At 31.0% G+C, this 18,949-nt stretch overlaps 3 protein-coding genes across 5 annotated transcripts; 2 read left to right on the plus strand and 1 right to left on the minus strand.

Moving 5' to 3' along the window:
• Positions 1-934: 934 nt before the first annotated feature.
• LOC109804439 (profilin-6) lies at positions 935-2,342 on the plus strand. Its single transcript, XM_020366264.3, has 3 exons — positions 935-1,119; positions 1,394-1,531; positions 1,950-2,342. Exons 1-3 carry the CDS (start codon positions 991-993, stop codon positions 2,082-2,084), a joined length of 402 nt encoding a protein of 133 aa, XP_020221853.1. The 5' UTR covers positions 935-990; the 3' UTR covers positions 2,085-2,342.
• A 5,250-nt stretch (positions 2,343-7,592) lies between these two features.
• Positions 7,593-8,832, plus strand: LOC109804002 (uncharacterized). Its single transcript, XM_020365730.3, has 2 exons — positions 7,593-8,013; positions 8,336-8,832. Exons 1-2 carry the CDS (start codon positions 7,751-7,753, stop codon positions 8,619-8,621), a joined length of 549 nt encoding a protein of 182 aa, XP_020221319.1. The 5' UTR covers positions 7,593-7,750; the 3' UTR covers positions 8,622-8,832.
• Positions 8,833-10,477: 1,645 nt separating this feature from the next.
• LOC109803587 (arginine--tRNA ligase, chloroplastic/mitochondrial) lies at positions 10,478-18,714 on the minus strand. 3 transcript variants are annotated; one of them, XM_020365221.3, is made up of 18 exons: positions 18,517-18,714; positions 18,316-18,413; positions 18,077-18,225; positions 17,866-17,941; positions 17,415-17,516; positions 16,956-17,174; positions 16,333-16,413; positions 14,932-15,015; positions 14,728-14,832; positions 13,721-13,899; positions 13,383-13,467; positions 12,883-13,069; positions 12,648-12,717; positions 12,276-12,345; positions 11,782-11,871; positions 11,392-11,460; positions 11,197-11,298; positions 10,478-10,963 (listed from the first exon to the last, which is right to left on the minus strand). In XM_020365221.3, exons 1-18 carry the CDS (start codon positions 18,593-18,595, stop codon positions 10,853-10,855), a joined length of 1,956 nt encoding a protein of 651 aa, XP_020220810.1. In that variant the 5' UTR covers positions 18,596-18,714; the 3' UTR covers positions 10,478-10,852. The 3 variants fall into 3 exon arrangements, with proteins under 3 accessions (XP_020220810.1, XP_020220814.1, XP_082928313.1); XM_020365225.3 differs by having other exon boundaries at positions 18,090-18,225; positions 18,316-18,417; positions 18,517-18,672; XM_083072187.1 differs by having other exon boundaries at positions 18,316-18,417; positions 18,517-18,671.
• Positions 18,715-18,949: the final 235 nt, after the last annotated feature.

An 18,949-nucleotide genomic window follows, 5' to 3' on the forward strand; every position in this document is an offset into this window, starting at 1 on the left:
ACACACTTTCGAAAAATACCTTCCGGAACAATAATTTTACTATTCCGGAAAATATTTTCCGGAATGCTAAAATTAATGTTTCCATCAACGCAATCATATTTAGTTAGAAAGATATTTTAAGAATTTTATTTAAAAAAAATTGGAGGTGTATTTATAGAAAATAAGAAGTGTATATATCATCACCCTTCCAAAAAATGTTGATCCCACGAAAGACCCAAGCCCGTTAAGAATTCGGCCCATAGATTTTAAACACCGGCCATAATACTGTTGTATTCTTTAAACACAAGGACATAATGTATTTTAAGAAAATAATGGGGATATAATTTTAAAGAGTAAATAGTTATATATGATAAATTTATTAAATTTTATAAACATAATTTTAACAGCATAAAACTTTTTACATTATCAGTGTGCAACAACTACACTCTATTTTTAAATACACAAGTATCATTAAAAAAAAAAAACCTTTTATATCATGAAGAAAAGGGGAAAGAAGAAAAAAGAACACACTCCAAAATCCAAATTGGTTAGAGCTTGAGCTCAGTGTACGAGCTTTCATATGTGGAATAACCTATTTAACATGCAGATTTGGGCTTAAATTTGGTGTTTAATTATGCAATTGTATTAATATTAATCACTTAAGAGAGAATACAAGTGGACTATATAAAAAAATAGATAATCAAAATTGAATGAAAAATATTTTATAAAAACTAAAAATAATGCATGTTATATTGATGTAGTATCTTTAGCAAGTAAAGGATGCATGAGATAAAAATAGGAAAAGGTGTTCTATTTGGGGAAGGATGAGAAATGAAGAGAGGGGAATTGGGGTGCTAAAATGAAGGAGAAATTGAATGGCAGGAATTGAAGAGAGAGCAAAATGGAGGGTGATGTCATGACCACATCCCATCCTTTTAAAACTACATTCCAAACTCACACTCACAATAAGCAAAAGAGATAAATAAATAAATAAGCAAAGAGAGAAAGAAAATGTCGTGGCAAACTTACGTAGACGAGCACTTGATGTGCGACATCGATGGCACTGGCCACCACCTCACCGCCGCTGCCATCGTCGGCCACGACGGCTCCATTTGGGCTCAGAGCTCTTCCTTCCCTCAGGTAACCCTTTCATCTTTATCTTTATTTCCTCTCATTAACCCATTCAATTCGTATATATATTCATGCATGCATGCATGCAATAATAACATTGAAAACTTGTCTCGCTAGCAACAATCTCAACATGACAAGCCACATTAGTATTACAAGCGAGATTAGTGTCTGAGAGAAAGAATTATAATGTGAAAAACCTAATTAATGTGAGATTTATAATATTAATTGCTTTCATGTGAGATTACGTACTCATCTGCCCTTACCTATGGTTCTTGATTTTTAGTTTAAGGCTGATGAGGTGAATGGTATGATGAAAGATTTCGACGAACCAGGCTATCTTGCTCCTACTGGCCTCCACCTTGGAGGCACCAAATACATGGTAATCCAGGGAGAGCCAGGAGCAGTCATTCGTGGGAAGAAGGTAATTAATTAACTCAACTTCTCCTGCACTCTAACTTATATTCAAAAAGATTCCTACTCATTATTAATATTGAATTCTTCATTTCATAATCTTATATGACTCAATTAGAATTGCCTTCGATAAAAGATATCTGTAATCTATAAAAATAATTATTAATAAGATATTTGTATAAGTATAACTTATATTCAAAGCTTCGTTTTGCCACTATACTAACTTACTTAAACTCACATGTTTCAATCCTCTTCTTTTCCTTAAAAATACATAACGGTACATGTTATGAGAGAAAAGCACAAATTACTTTTGAAAGTTCTTAGCATTAATTCTACTAGATTGTTTCACCTATCTAAAAGTAGTTTTCCTATATATAATTGCTCTGTTTCAAGATTTCTGACTCCTTCTATGCTTTTGTTGGATATAGGGATCTGGAGGTATCACCATAAAGAAAACTGGTCAAGCTCTAGTTTTCGGAATGTACGATGAACCTGTTACTCCAGGACAATGCAATATGGTTGTTGAAAGGTTGGGAGATTACCTTGTTGATCAGGGTCTGTAGACAAAGATCTTAATTTTCAAGATCTGAGAACAAATTTTGGGCACTATTTTTTTTCTATTTACAATTATAATCTGCATCTCGTCAACCCCATGTTGGGAGTTGTTGCAGACAATAAGCATATAAGAATTAAACAGTTGTTCGTCCTTTGAATTTTTAAATTTCATTACCCTCATTTTTTTTAATGGTACATGTTTCCTACTCGTCCTTAACTTGTAAATCACATTTTTTTTCTTCATGGAAAGGATATCTTTCATGTTATTTTTCTTAGGATCTTTAGAACTCATTCTTGAATCAATCGAAAAAAGTAATAAACAAATCCAACTATAACTAAAATGGTAAAACAAATCTAATAATTAATTATAAAACATTTTATAATTAACTATGTCTAATATATATATATGATCTTTAAACAAATCCTGATGATTAGTGCAACATGGGTAAATCTCCTTCTAAAGGGGATACTTTTCGCATCTTATACATACTCTCATACCTTGCAGCCAAGCACACTTCCACTATAGGCTAGGCCAAACCCCTTTGGGTTACTTATATATATATATATATATATATATATATATATATATATATATATATATATATATATATATATATATATATATATATATATATATATATATATATATATATATATATATATAATGTAGTTTATTTACGGACAGAGTAAAGAATAACCTGTTATACCTTTAATCATTATTGATGCATTCTTTAATTATTAATGATAATCTAAAATATTTAAAGATATATTGAAAAGTCATATAATTTATTTATGAAATCAAACATATTAATTGTATTTGTGAAATCTCATGTCAAAACCTTAAATGTCATAAAAAATGAAATAGATGGAAATATCAATACTTTAAATTATTTAACTAAATTTATTAATTTAAATTAATATTGAAATCAAAATCTTAAAAGAATAACCCCAAGTGTGTGGTTCAGCGGTAGGGGTTGATCCACGCTTAAGCAAGGTCAGGAGTTCGAATCCTGCCTTGTGTATGCAGCCGCGTTAAATCTTGGGGCCAGGTTAGGATTTTCAATCCAACCCATCTTATTTTTAAAAGGTTAATGGTAAGGTAAACGAATATGCTTTATCACCTCTTTATATGATTAAATTTATTTATTATTAATTACTTTTGGATAAAGTTAACTAGTTTTGCACATCTATTCCTTCTGGATCTATGTATAAGTAAAAAAGTACTTAAATATTTTTTACTCAAATATAAGCAAACTTCAACTAAGACAATTTTATTTAATGTTATCAATCCAAAAATATCTCTAAGACAATAAATGAAAGCACTATCTACAATTAATGCATAAGGATATTTTAGTAAATGCAGTATATATTTTATATGAAATATTGAATATTAAATGCATTTAAATATCTTTCTTAATCTATGTAAAATTAATTTTTTTTTCTTTCATATATATAGATCCAAACAGGAGTTAACAATGTATGTGTAACGATTAATAACTTGTAATACTGTTAACTACTTATAATAAAAGTTACTCTCTTTATTCTCTATTATAAACAAGAAAAAAAAAACAAATTTTTGTTCTTGAATATAAACAAATTTTAACTACTTTTGTCTCATTTAGTGATATTTTTTTCTTCTTAAATACCTATTTTTAATGCATGATTTTTAGTTGCACTACTTATTTTGGTATATATAATAAAGATATTAATTTAGAAAAGATATTATGAGAATAGTAAAATTTAATGCAAATAAATATATTTTTTTAACATATATCATTTTTTTATTTAGAGAAAATAAATTATCTTGATAAAAACTATTATGAGAGCACACACACAGATTATCAAAGGTAGAACATTCTTCAAAAAAAAAAATTATGCTCAAAACTACTTTGGACCCATTCTTTTTCTGAAAATTTTTTTTACGCTTTTAAAATTCAAATGTTTTCTATTAATTATAAAATAAATTTATTAGTATTTAATAAATTAAATTATGCCAATTAAATACAAATTATTTTTCAAAAAAAATTGAATTATCATAAAAAAAAAATGCACATATAATTAGTGAGAAGAGTATTCTACCTTTAATAATATATGTGGGTGTGATGATAGTATATTGTCTAACTTTTTATTTTTTTCATCCCCTATATTAGTTAAATGATTCTAGGAAATTGCTCCTAAATTTGTACAGAGTTTTCTTCATTTTCATTCTTTTTCAAACTCACCTTTCCTGTTACATCTTCATCCACCATTCAATTTTTTCTTCTACTACATTTCTTCAATAGGACAAGGTAATTAATTACTACAAGATCTCTACAAATATTTTGTGACCCTCACTCCCTTTTATATTCACCTTACCCATCATATCTCTCCATTCACCTATCAATTTTTTTTTCACCATTCATATTCAAAGTCAATTGGCTTACCTTAATGCACATTATTAATAACTTTATTGCATTTTTTTTTGTCTTCTCTACTATTTTCTTGTGGTTGAAAATCTATGAATTTCATCCAAACAAATTGAATAAATATAGTAGGTTTTACAATTTATTTCTCTCTCTCTCTTATTTTCTTATCAACATTTCAATGAGTTAATTTGTGATTATTTGAAAATAGCTCATTTTCTTGCATCAATTATTTGATTATTAAGTTGACTACATAAAGGATGAAAATCTCAAAACATCATAAAAACAAAATGCTTTGCTAACTTGGTTATATTACCTTTTTAAATATATTTTACAATAAATTATTATCCTTTTATTTATAAAATTTATTTTAATTTTGTTGAAAAATCATTGAGAAAAAATACTTTAATTTATAGTAAGAAAATTTGAGATAAGATATAAATAAAAAATAATTCATTTTTTTAATAGAGACAATATTATATGTTAATGTTAGTAAGTAATTATTTCAAATATCATATTTATTAATTATAATAAATTTAATAAATATATCAAAATCATTATTATATACATTAACTTATAAAATCTATATAATCTATTTTTTCTATTATAAACTTAAAATAACAATATTTTAAAACTATAAAAAAAATACACTTTTTTCATGAATATAATTTATACCGTGTCTTAAAATTGACAATAAAAAATTAATCTATGTTTACAGGATAACACATTAAACTAATAAACATATAATTTACTTTATTAGTTATATATTATGATATAAATTATCTTTTAAATCAAGTATCTCGTGCGATATTCTAGTGGCTATACTAGTTTCAATAATTTCATCACCCTATTAATCACATATTAATAATTACGTTGATTTGCTCTTAACCACATGTTATAAAATAAAATGAATCATACTTGTAGATATAATTAATCATTTTGGTGGATGGATGTGGAGTGTGGAAATATGGCACGTTGAACTCTCTTTTTCCTTAACCGAAACACCCTTGATGAATGGGGTCAATTAATTACTAAATTAATGCTAATTAATGTCTTTTCTGCTTGTGCACTTTTGGAAGGAAAGGGAAGCTAAAATGGATGGGATCAATGGCGACAATCTATGAGGGGACCAAACATTGAACCAGTGGCCGTTGCTTCAATCAATGGATTAAAACAGCGTCATAATCCAATCAATCGTGGACACAGATAAGATTTTGCAAAGACACTAAATTATTATTAATTTCATGTTTATGAAAATTTCAATTGAACACTAGTGAATGAATACATGTAGCAAGTGGCAACTGCGATCCAAAACCATAGGATATAAACATGTGGTGGGAAGTGGTATTGTTCATATCCAAACACCACACGATCATCATTCATGACTAGTGTGAGTTGTGACCAAGTCAATCTCCTTATCTTCTCGTACCAATCCAGCTCATTCTAAAATAACAATAGATATTGTCTTGTCATTAAAATAAATATATATACTCTTTTTGTGATAATATGGAGAGGACCCTAAATAATACTTATAAGAGGAGTAATAATAGTTCACAACTCTTTTTTCTGATATAATTATTAAGACATAAGACCAGAATCAAAAATATTATTTTAAATAATCTTTTATGTTAATTATTTTTCTAAAAATATTTAATAAATAATTAGTAGAGTAAAGATCTCGTTAATATTCGTTAAATAATATTTTTTAGTTAAAATCCACGTAGATCTCTTTAGCTTGGGACTAGAACCACTAAATAAAGAATAAAACTTGGTTAAATTTTCACTTAATGAAAAATATGTAGAGAGAGTATTAAAAAGTACAATACTAACATTTTTGAGAAAATTAAAAGAAGAAAAATTGTAAAATACCCCTAAGTGGCCCCTTCTTGTATTAATAAAGAAGAGGTGATTTTATGAGCAATATGATTTGACAGAGAAGGATGCATGGATGATTAATGTTTGGACGATGGGGGCAAAAGGTTCAAACCAATTGCAAAATGCCCACGAATTCCGATCTATCTATGAGGTTAGTCCACGTGGGTCGAATATCTTAGCAAGCAACATACGACAACAAGTTTAGGGAAAAAAAAAAAAAAAAGAAAGAAAGAAGAAGAAGAAATTAACTTTTGAATAGCTTGTCAATTCAATACACATTTTAAGGAGAGAGAAGAAAGAGTAGTGTTTATCGTGCATACTTTGCACTAAAAGGTCCAAAAACTTCATTCTCAAATTTAGCTTAAAAAATAGAGGAGATTAACTAACATTTTGCGAAAGTATTCGAAATTATAAATAATATTTTTATTTTTTTTAATAAGATATAACTCATTCTAATTGAGGCCACACATATAAAATTAAAATTATACTTTTAGCTCATGTTCAAATTAAAAATTAAAAAAAAAAATTCTTTATAGTAATCTTCTAGTTTACTTATCAAAAAGCACCTAGATAACTCCTATCAATTTACATGTAACAACATAAAAATAAAAAATATAGAATAATACTATATACTCTCAATCAATTGTCCAAAATTTTCTCCGAGCACATAAAAGATTCAAGTTAGTCAACTTACACATTTGACCTTTTAAAAGTTTTAAACGTTTGGAAGATGTTTCGGATTTAAAAAAATTCAGAGAATTTAACATTTTTGAAAAATATAACCTTAACCTCCCTAGATGTTTGGGGGTTACTTTTATTTTATCACAGAAAATGTTGAATCTGTTAGGAGAAACATTCTATAAATAACATTCTTAGCATGAATAGATGAAACCCAATTATCTTAATCTTAACTTTTACAATTCTGAATTAATTCCTTTATTTGGTTGAATTTCTTTTGCTTTCACGCATGTGTGATAGAGACGCATCAAAAGGTGGGAATATACTTTATCTGTCGTGGCTTTATGAAGCAAAGTTGGCGAGATGTGGACCTCAGTTTCACCATCCAAAAATAATAAACGGTGACTCAGAACATGAATTGGATGTCTTCAAATTTAGACCTTATCTTCTATCTTAGCTGTCTCATACAAGTTATCAATTGTGCACCATATAAATATAACGTGATCTGATAATGCCAAAAATTTATTATTAGTACTATATTATTCAAATACAAAATCTAAGTGTGCAATATAAAGAAACAATTAAATTGGTCAATGTTATCCAAATCTTCTTTTGGTGATCTTGTGTGTATATAAGACCCAATATTTTATCACTTCAACATAACTGCTCCATATCTAGCTGTCATTCATTTCTTTCTTCTTGATATATATATACATAAAATGAATGGTAAGGCAAAGAATTTTTTTCTAGAGATGAATGTGAAGAGAATGATGGGTGGTGATGTGATTAAGGAAGATGGTGAAGATAGCAATGATTCATCATCCATTGGGTTGTTCTCAGAAGACTCAATGGACTCTCTGCGTTCTTCTTCTTCTTCATCAGAGTTGACGGAGGACGCATCCTCTTCAGCATCTTCGTCATCAACACATTCAAATGGACCTTTGTATGAATTCTCAGATCTCATGAACCATCTCCCTATAAAGTAAGCGATTCATTCATCCCTCTTGCCTTTCTCAATTTTGTTCAATTTCCTTTTACTAAACATAGACGTAGCGAATAGATCAACTGGTATGGATTTGTTTCGGTTTCATCAGTGATTTCGTGTTTGAATGTTGAATATGTTGTTACGTTTAAATATCTAACTTGAACAAGATTGTCTTTTATGAAGGAGATTCGTAATCTTTACAAACAAAGACATATGCACAGATTATCATCATCTTCATTGTTTAGAATTGGTGTATATATATATATATATATATATATATAAGTTGTTGTGTTAAGTAGTTTATATATGACCTTTGCAGGAGAGGGTTATCTATGTTCTATCAAGGGAAGGCACAATCTTTCACTTCTTTAGCTAGGGTGGAGAGCATAGAAGATCTTCCCAAGAAAGGGACACCTTATAAAAAGAGAATGAAATCATGCAAAAGTTTTGGGGGAGGCTTGGATAGTCATCACAGAATATTGTACAGTCCAAAGGCTACAATATCAAAGAAAGCTTCAAGGGGGTCTTTTGCATTTGTACTAAGCAAAAGAGGGAGTTTCCTAGGAGGGTCTAGGCCTTCTATTGCTCTTAACAAGAACTTATGAAATCAAGCCTTTTAGAGTTGTTGCTTATTTCATGTACAAAATCCAGAAAATTTTGAATCATGCAGCTTTAGCCTATTGAGTCAAAGCCATGTGATCAATTAGCTACATATATTTGATTCATTATTGCTTTGTTTTCCACTGTGGTGTGATCCTTGATCTTACATACCACTCTGACTCAGTGATTGCCAATAAATAAGGCTTTTCATCCCAAGTTATTACCTTAATTCTTGTGACACCAAATCCTTTTTGAGATCAAATTTTTGGTTTTATGTAATATGTACACACATCAGATGGATATATTTTGAAGGGAAAACTTCAAAACACTCTCTTTTTAAAAATATTCTGCACGTAATTGTTTGATTTCAAACAGAAATTTATACTCAACTCACCTTGTGACTCAGCTTGATTCATTTTAAGGAGATGGACTATTTGTGCTGCTGTTATTTTGTCGATTGATCTATTCTTCAATATCTCTCTCTCTCTTTATATATATATATATATATATATATATATATATATATATATATATATATATATATATATATATATATATATATATTTATTTATTTATATTTACACAAGGGTGGAGCTACCTTAATCAAGAGGGTCATGGACCTTCCTAACTTTTAATAGGGTAATCAATCTTCAACATATTACTATGTGAGTTTATTTGGTTGTGTGAATTCTTTTTGGTGCTGAAATTTTACTCTTAGGAGGGAGATACACAAAGTAAGGATGAGAGTTTTTTTTTATAAAAAAAAACCATTTCACATCTTAGTGTGTATTTTTCACCAACCGAAAATTTTAGTATCAAAATAAATACACATTTTTTTTAACATAACTCGTTCTAGTGTAATTGTTAAATCCATTATAGGCGTTTAATAAAATGAAAATTTTATAATAGGAGCTTCTTGGTTGTTGTCACTACTTGTTTCAGTTTCTTGAAAATGATGTAAGCATTTTATAAATAGATTATCAGTAATGAGACTAATAGTTTGTTATATGAACATGTTTTGTTATTTCATCCATTGCTTAGAAATCATGTAACATGATATTATAAGTTGATCTTTAAAGAATACATGAATTTAAAACGATTACTTCCACACGTTTGTCTTTCGCCTAACTTTGTATATTATTTTATGTTGCAAAAAGGCAGCTAATTGTGTATAACACCCTTCTAAGCCCTGAGGGAGGAATAAAAATTAAACAAAAAATCAAAAGAGAAAAAAAAAATTCTTTTAAGCCCCTAACTTTTTTTGTTCTTCAATTTTTAACTATTCACAATCAATTTTCTTATATTTTATTTTATTCTAAAAAACCGAGTAAAAAAATTTGTTTACATCATGGCTCAAGTAAGATGTAATATTTTCTAGTTAAAATCAATAACTAGTGAATTTGAATTCAAATCAAACTCAACTATTGTGAATAATTTTACAGTGTGTATCTTTGATTATTGATTCAGTTTAAAATATTAAATTTAAAAATGATTATTTTATCTTCGTATTTAACCAACTAAACCAAAATTTCCCAACTCCATTAGTGGATTCACTTGGAAGAATTCTTTCCCAGTATCTGCTCAAACATATAACAATTTAATTGCAAGGTTGTCTTCCTTTGCCAGGGATAAAAGTGGCACATTAAAGTACTAGAGTCAACTTGATTACAGAAGTTTTTGGATAATTACATGAAATCCTAGATTATATCTTCATTTACTGGAAAAAGAAAAGGTAAGAAAGAATGTCTTCCTTTTTTTCAAGGGTGGAGGTATATTGTAGAATGTCTTCCTTTTTTTGACAAGGAAATAAATAATAAAGGGAAAAAGTAAGAAAGAAAGCACTCGTGTGCCTAAAACATAATTCCAAACAATAAATAAAGTCCAGTAACTTTTGAGATTGAGAGTGCACAATGACCAGTATGGTTGGATTTTTCTGCAGTACAAATGTACTATGGAACCCATAACGTCTATTTTCTTGTTACTCCTGAAGCTTTGATTTTTTACCAAGTCTAATGAAATATAACATTATCTTATCAAAATAAATTACCAAAGGGACCTTGTCAACAATATTGCTATAACATATTTACTTTCATTCTTACAATTCATACAGTTAACAAAATGGAAGAGGTGGTTGAATTTGCCTGAACAATTTTCATTGCTAAGTTTCCTACACTCGTGTATGGTGTATCCCAAAAAATTCTGACGAAGAAATTTGCATTTCAACTCCTCCGGATGGTCATAGCTTGTAAACAGGTACAATTCCAAGGAGATAAAAGCACTTTCTCATCACAACTGCCGTTGCTTCGCACAGCAAAAGTCTACTAGTTTCCTCAGGCGACCCGACAACCTGCCAAGGGTAAGAAGTTGAGTTAGATTGCCTCAATCTAAACATTATTCTTTCACCGAACCTTATGCACCTCGCTATTCTGTAGGATAAATAGTACCTTATTTTTAACGTGTCAAGATAAATATAACAAGTCTTCTTGGCAGCTTTATGTATAACTCGTTACTAGGAAATGGGAATGGGAAAAGCATAGAAATGTAAATATATTGCACAAGTTAATGGCTTTAGAGGTATACCTGACAATTAGAGTAAAACTTTTTTGAAAAGATTTCTGCCAAATTGTAAAGGTATTCACACAACAAATTGGGCAACAAATTGGTGCATGCCTCCTCAAAAACCTGAAAAATAAAACAGTACACATAATCTAGTCACAATGGAGCCCCGGTGACAATGTCTAAAGCTCAAGAACATATACCAGTTGCATATCCTACCTCGGGAAATTGTAACAAATGAAGCCCCAATGCACGTTCGTCTTCATGATCCAACACTACTTTCCCATTCTGTCAAAAAGTTGATAAAAATGAAATAGACAATAAGAAATGTGCACTAGTCAACATTTAGTTGACTGACTGACGACCTATAAACACATGTATCACTGAGTCGTATCACATTTATAAAGGATTAGTTCTGAATTTACTCGCATCAAGATTCAAGCCAACCATCGTAGATTGTAAAGATAGACATAAACTCTTGTATCTTATATGGTAAAATTAAGCATATGATACAAAAATGGTTAAATGCAATATTATTATTTTTAAGAACAAACATTTAATAAACCAGTAAGTCGTCATCCTAGGGAAAAAAAATGAAAGTAAACTTACTCTCTTTATTTCTTCTATGTCTTTACCAGATTTGCGGATAATGGAACAGATTCTAGCATGTGCATACTGCAAATAAACAGCAGTATTCCCCTGTTTCACAACAAGCTTAGGAAGGTGAGACATAAATACCTTCAGATCAGTTAGTTTTGTTGGGAATGAGATCAATAATTGCCAACGTGAGATCCACAGGCATATCTTCTTTAGCTATTTTGCAGCAATTGTCAGTAAGGAGCAAACAGTTATAAGTGTAGTATCAATGGTTTATTAAATACTATGTTCTTGTATTTTGTCAAAATCAAAAACAGTGATATTTCCATCCATGGTTATAAACCAAAGACTACTCTTGGAAGATATCCAATACTTCAGAGGATATTTGTAAAGGGGAAAAGCAAAAGGCAGGACAGGGCCCACAGATAATGGTCTGTACCAGCTTCTTTACTGGAACAGTGGAACCTCACTATCGTACAATCAAAATTTGCACACAGTGAATGCACCTTATCATTTAGCATCTGATCAAAGTTGAATGTGTAATTTGTTAATCTGTTGATCTTCAAGTCAGCATACCTGCAAACACAAATAGACATGAATATAACGAGCTACAATAAAGGCCTACAACTCAATTAGTGTTACCAAAACAGGCATAACGGCTTAAGCAAACTGTAAGTGAAAGTATATCAAGTCAAAGTAAAACTATGCTGCAAAAAAGAATACAATATTTAAAAAATTGTAAGAATGAATTTGTTAGCCAAATCACCTATCTACATTAACAAAAAAGAATATGCCCACAAAGAAGCAAACTACAACTTAGGACAGAATGTTGGTTTTGCTTAAAAGTAGGGGGAAAATATTGAATTAAAGGAGCTTACTTAACAGCCCCGTAGCCAATAGCCTCGGTTGTGTTCTCAATCTCCTCCTCAGACCAATCTTTAGCTGTATCTAAATGAACATAGGGTCCAGAAAATTAACTGTCTAGTGCTTAGAATCTCATAAAAGAAATTTAAAATAGGCACCTGCATTAATAAATCTTAATCAAGCAGAAATTTCTTCCATGGATGCTTGCATGGAGATAAGGAAGAGGTAAAATGAGCATAGGTGTTTTACCACGTTCAAGAATGGCAGTTTTACAGCGCCTTTTAGCTTCATCAAGTAAATCAACCAATCGAACAACCTCACTGCTGCGACTCCGAAATCGTTTTCCATCTTCCCCAAGAACAAGACCAAAACCTATATGAGTACATTTTGGATATGCATTCTCATCCTTTGGTAACCAACCTGCACGCCTATAGGCCTGAAAAGGAAAATTAAAAGGGGAACTTAAACATTTTAATTCATTGGAATATTGGCAGCAGCACAAGTTATATAGCATAGTCCATGACTTTCTCTTTTAAAAATTGAAAAAATAATATGAAATGACTGATTAAAAAAAAAAGCATTTTTGCCTTTTTGGACATAATTATCAGCACAACACAGACAAGTCAATACGCAAGGTGCAACTGTACAAGGACACATTGCTACTGGCAAAAACCGGTAGAAAAAGGGTTATGAGAACAATATAATGCAGTAACCATAAGATACCATAAAAATCATCATGTGAGATATACCTTAAATAGCATATCAAAGTGTTGCTGCTGCCCAATATCTGTAACATATACAATCCACTCAAGTTTTTCTTCATTTAGACGATACCTACATGGTTCAAGTAGTTCAGATAAACAGAACAGTCTGTTTTCCTCATTTTTTGTATTCCATGCTCAAATAAAATGCAGACAAATAACAAAAAAAAAGGTATCCCAAATTTTACATTTAAGGCAGAGTATATAAACATCCGATATAAATAAATTTGACTTACTAATTGATAACAAATTTGGCACTCAAGTGAGCCAGCAACAAAAACAGTGTTTTTCAAAGTTTATCTGTAAAAACTGAGAGTAAAACTAACCAAAGTGATGCTAGATCAGTTGTAAAATAGTTGTAGCCACCATCTCTTTTTACAACAATAAGTGGTATGTTTACACCCTCAACAAAAACCACACGTGCACCATCACTCTCTTCAACCAGTCCTAAATTATCCAGTTTCTCCAAAACCCCAGGAATATATGGATTATAGAAGCTCTCTCCCTGAGACCAAATACATCAGCATTCAGCACACTTTAAAAAAAAAATTAAAAAAAAAAGTCACAGTTGCTGATTTAAGTAAAAACATCTGTAATTACTGTAACATAAATTAAATATGCTCAATCAATTTATTGATAAACTGTATGCACATAATAATATAAAAGAAAGTCAACTAGAAAACAAGCCCTTTCATCAGTGATATTAATAATTATCACCGAAAGTGCTAAAGCCTGGCAATCATCCAGCATACAGAGGAGTCATGTTTCATACAAAAAATCCTTATAATAATCTTAGTTGAAAACATAAACTGTATGCACATAATTATATATAAGAAAGTCAACTAGAAAACAAGCCCTTTCATCTGCAATATTAATAATTATCACCGAAAGTTCTAAAGCATGGAAATCATCCAGCATACAGAGGTTTCATACAAAAATCCTTATAATAATCTTAGTTGAGAATATAATTCCAACCAAAAATCAAAGTTGCTAAAGAGAAAATATGAAGGTTCCTAAGGCTATTTGAGCAAACCAATCCAACTTTTGGTCATAATGGAACAAAACAAAACAAAAAATTACTAGACAAATAGATTATGGCAGATATGGTTTAAAGACAAATTCTAAGCTACAATGTAAATCAAATAAAAAGCACAAGAACTGCAAGAGTTGGTAAATATTAAGCATGCATTTTTTTTTATAGAATTCTTAGTGGTCTAACAATGCATTGAAAGGAACCCTTAGCGATTCCTCCTGGAAGATACAAAAGAATAGACACCATGGTTCAACACTTCAACTCCAAAGAGCCAGGAAAAAAGGAAACTATAACCCTTACCTTTTCCTCCAATTGAACTCCAAGGCGTTGATAGACTTTATCAAATTCAGCCCTACTAACATCACAAATTTGTTTCCATGCCTTGCGATACATGGTTTCTCCACTCTGAAATCAAAATTTAAAAAAAAAATTTAACCTAGTTCCCCAAGATCTCACAAATAGCAGGACAAAAAGAAGAAAAAAATATCTTAACATATATTTTACCTGGAGCCGGACCACTGCCTGTTGTGCCCTCAGCTTAAATTCAGGATCACTATCAAACCTCAGTTTTGAGGCCTTATAGAATGCCTAAGAATGCACCAAGTGAAATGAGATTAATAAATAAATTTTTCAGTAAAAAACAAATGCTTTATCAATCATCATCACCATAATGAGAAACTAAGTGACAATTAATGACATCATTATCCCTCAACCTGTAAAATTTGCCATTTCAAGGTTGATGGATCATTTATACAAATTGACAGAGCAATTTCATAACTAAACATAACCCAAATAATTATTTCTAGCTTCACTCCCTAATTTCTTTCTACTGAACAACAAAAGAAAAAAGAAAAGTATTTTTTCCCACTCCTTAAATCTAAATCCTTCTTAATAAATACTTTTTTTTGGTCACTTCTACCTCTAACTATTGAACATCCCTCCATTTGATCTATGTCCCTTACAAGAGCTTATATAGTTCTTCTCCACACATGCTCAAATTAAACTACCTAGGTGAGATTCTACAATCTTTTCCACAATACATGTTACCCCAACTTTCTCTTTAATGCATACATTCCTAATTCTATCTTGAATTGTGAAACCACTAATCCATCTTAAGTTCATAACATTCTCATTCGTGCAATATTGAGCTTATTTTCTCGAGGGCTACTTATTACAACATTGTGTCTTTTAACTAAGTGGTAAATTTTTTTGCAAACGCTTGAGTGGTACTTTTAATCACAAGCAACACCCTAAACACTTCTCCCTTCCACCCACCCCACTTGAATCCTATGGTTCACATCTTCTATGTTCTAGTCATTTTGTTGACGAGCCAAGATACTAAAATTGCGTGGCATGTGATATACTGTGACCTTTAAGTGTGTCTCCTACTAAACTTACATTTGACATACACTTTTCACTTCTACTTAAAAAAAGGCTGTGCTTCTGAAGCTTGTAGGTTGCATCCACATCTCTAGCTTCCCATTTATTTCATCTTTCTAAAAAAATTTTTTAAAAAAAAAGTAACAACAGTATAATTGAACTGACAGAAAATCTGTTGTGTCCAGAGTTTATTTACAAACAAAGCATAAAACAACTATTTGCAGCACTATGTGCGGAGAAAATCAATTGCTACAACTTTTGGCCATTTGTCAAAGGAAAATAGCAATTTATATTTCCTAGCTAGGTTTAATGGCATTTATAGGAAATTAATTTATAGACAACTTTGAATGCTTGGTTTTCACTTCCACAATGAAATCAATTTAATTACAAATTAAATGAACATACAGCAAATGAATTAAAAACAATGTCTGTCATATCTGAATGAAGAAATAACGACAAAATATATGATTAAACACCTAAATAAGAATAATTGGAATTGAAATTGATTTTAATATTTTTTCTCACCTGAAGATCTCCAATGTCTGCTACACTAACATCATCTGGGTTAGGGAATTTTTCAAAGAGGTATGCAATCAGCATCCCAAACTACAAAACAAATGCATGAACTTTGAGCTTTATATTACCAATATTGAAATGAGAACGCTCATAATGGAATGTTTGTCATTCAAGCAAATATGTCATAAGAAATAAATTTTCATCACCAATTTAATGAGTAATTGAAATAATGTAATATCTAAAGTATTTTCCTTATTGGGAAGGAGGGGAGCAGCATCTTAGGACATCAAATTTTTTAAGTTTACACAACAAAGAAGAATAACATAGAAGTCACATTAAGAGGCAAACGTTCTTGGTCATGAAGACAATTAGAAAAGCAACTTATATCAGCCATTTTCTCAAACATAAATCTCCAGTCACCCAATAATGCTAATGTGCATAAGGTTGTCTAGTTAAATGGTTGTTGCAAACAAATTACCCACAGTTGTGCCTTATATGAAGAAACCTAGCTTTAACAGTGTATAGCTAAAAGATGTAGTCACAAGAAATGGCATGATCATTTATCATCAGATTAAACATACACTATTTTCAAACTCAACATAAAATAGCGCAATGTTAGAAGTAAATTATACCTGTGTTCCCCAGTCACCAACATGATTTCTACGGATTACACATTCCACGTGTGAAAATTCGAGCATACGAGCTACTGTATCCCCAATAATGGTAGATCTCAGGTGGCCAACATGCATTTCCTTCGCTATATTAGGTGAGGAAAAATCAATCAAAGCCCTCTTGACCGGAAGTCGAGGTGCCCATGAATCAATACCATCAATTAGCATCCTATGTAAGCTCTGCAGTAGGAATTCTCTTGCTCTTAAGTACTAACATATGTCTTAATAAGCTCAATCATCCAAACAAATTGAAAACCTTAACTTTCTCATATATAATCCCTTCCAATCAATGGACACTATGACTCAGATCCCACTCCCACCCCCAGCCCCAGCCCCACCTATAAATAAATAAATAAAAGGACTTAGACACTAGGTTCACACTATTTCTAATTTTAAATTAAAAGATAAAAATGCTATCACCTGTGCTATCCACTTCTTTGATAATACAACATTGACAAATCCAGGACCAGCTACAGAGCACGAATCAATCATTTCAGATGGAGGGAGATTGTTAACAATGGCCTACACATACAAAAAACATCATACAGATGATCATTTAACACCGACGAACCAAAATCTAATTCCCAGTCAATAATAAGTAAAAGAGGTGCCAAAAACAACATAGCTCAGGGGGAAATGCCAAAAGACTGAGTTAATTTAAGAACAAAACTTGGATACAGTAGCATAGGTACAATTAGTATTGCTCTCCAACCAAAGTTAGAGTTTTATTTTGGTAATACGCGTTGACATTTAGCGAATCATTTATCATGTTACTGAGATGAAACTCCAATTCTGATCGTAGAATAGTACCAACAATACCTATAGTTCTGCATGTAAGTTTTATCCTTAATTTAATTATCTCTGATCATACCTGCCCAATTGCCGGGGGACCCCTAAATCCTGTCTGCATTCCTTTCATCTTAGACCATATACCCATTGCATTATTACTACAACAAGTGAATATTCTTTGTTTCAGTTTGCACATAAACAAAATAAAGTATCAGTTTCCGCCAATGCACAACCCAATTAAAACCACAAATTCACTTCACAGTTCACATATATGCAACAAGTAGATAACAAACCATTGATAATCACCAAATTTTACGCCGCCTTTCACGGCGCAAGCATCAACTAACGGCACAACATCCGACTCATCAGGCACGGTTGCCCTCAGAGACAAATCAAATAGCTGCGCCAATTGTCTCTTCACACTGGCCGGGTTATCTATTTCCTATATCAATTCCAGACACAACAGCACAACACCATTTTAATATATAATCACAAACAAACAAAAAATGAAATGAAATATTAATGAACTCACAATTAGAGCGGTGGACGTGGATTGTGTCTTAGTGACCGGAGATTGTTGCGTCTTGGCCACTGATAAAGCGAATCTCCGAGACGCGACTTTGAGTAAATCTGTCTACAATCAAACGACGTCGTGTTAGTGAATTGAGTTAAAGCGTTGAAACAGTGCTGGTAACATTGGAGAGAGAGAGAGAGAGAGGAAGGTTTAGCTGACCGGAACCGGAGGGTGGAAGAGAGGGAGAGGAAGGAAAGTGGGAGAATCGATTGAGGTTTAAGCAACCTAACCCTAACATTGTTTTTCTTCTTCTTTTTTGAAGTTCCACTCTTCCCAAACGCCACCGTTACCATTGTTATAGTTTTAGCATTTTAGTGTGTGCTGTGTGCTCGTCCCCGCTGAAGATAGCCGGTGGGCCACACCACTGAACAGACCATTTTTATGTGATTGATTATCAAACCAACCTTTATTTAGTTGATTTAAGTTAATTTACATGATGTGTTGGATTCTTCTCCTTACAACTCTAATCACTCTATTTTGTAAGGTTTAAACATACTATCTCGAAAATTTATTTATACTTTATTAAATTTAAATTAATTATATTTAGTTTATGTTTTTTTTAAAAATTATTTGTTTCTATTTAAATATTGTT

Source organism: Cajanus cajan, chromosome 1 (genome assembly GCF_000230855.2).
Source record: "Cajanus cajan strain Asha chromosome 1, NIPB_CcT2T_4, whole genome shotgun sequence".
In the NCBI taxonomy this organism is placed as follows: domain Eukaryota; kingdom Viridiplantae; phylum Streptophyta; class Magnoliopsida; order Fabales; family Fabaceae; genus Cajanus; species Cajanus cajan.

What these genes read in the sequence shown, in the direction of transcription:
- LOC109804439 (XM_020366264.3), top strand. Translation starts at nt 991, where the DNA reads ATGTCGTGGCAAACTTACGTAGACGAGCACTTGATGTGCGACATCGAT. An exon ending in AGAGCTCTTCCTTCCCTCAG is followed by an intron (nt 1,120 to 1,393) that starts GTAACCCTTTCA and finishes CTTGATTTTTAG; the next exon opens with TTTAAGGCTGATGAGGTGAA. An exon ending in CAGTCATTCGTGGGAAGAAG is followed by an intron (nt 1,532 to 1,949) that starts GTAATTAATTAA and finishes TGTTGGATATAG; the next exon opens with GGATCTGGAGGTATCACCAT.
- LOC109804002 (XM_020365730.3), top strand. Translation starts at nt 7,751, where the DNA reads ATGAATGGTAAGGCAAAGAATTTTTTTCTAGAGATGAATGTGAAGAGA. An exon ending in ATGAACCATCTCCCTATAAA is followed by an intron (nt 8,014 to 8,335) that starts GTAAGCGATTCA and finishes TGACCTTTGCAG; the next exon opens with GAGAGGGTTATCTATGTTCT.
- LOC109803587 (XM_020365221.3), bottom strand. Translation starts at nt 18,595, where the DNA reads ATGTTAGGGTTAGGTTGCTTAAACCTCAATCGATTCTCCCACTTTCCT. An exon ending in CAAAGAAGTGGATAGCACAG is followed by an intron (nt 17,175 to 17,414) that starts GTGATAGCATTT and finishes TTCCTACTGCAG; the next exon opens with AGCTTACATAGGATGCTAAT. An exon ending in AGTTTTACTCTAATTGTCAG is followed by an intron (nt 10,964 to 11,196) that starts GTATACCTCTAA and finishes TACCCTTGGCAG; the next exon opens with GTTGTCGGGTCGCCTGAGGA.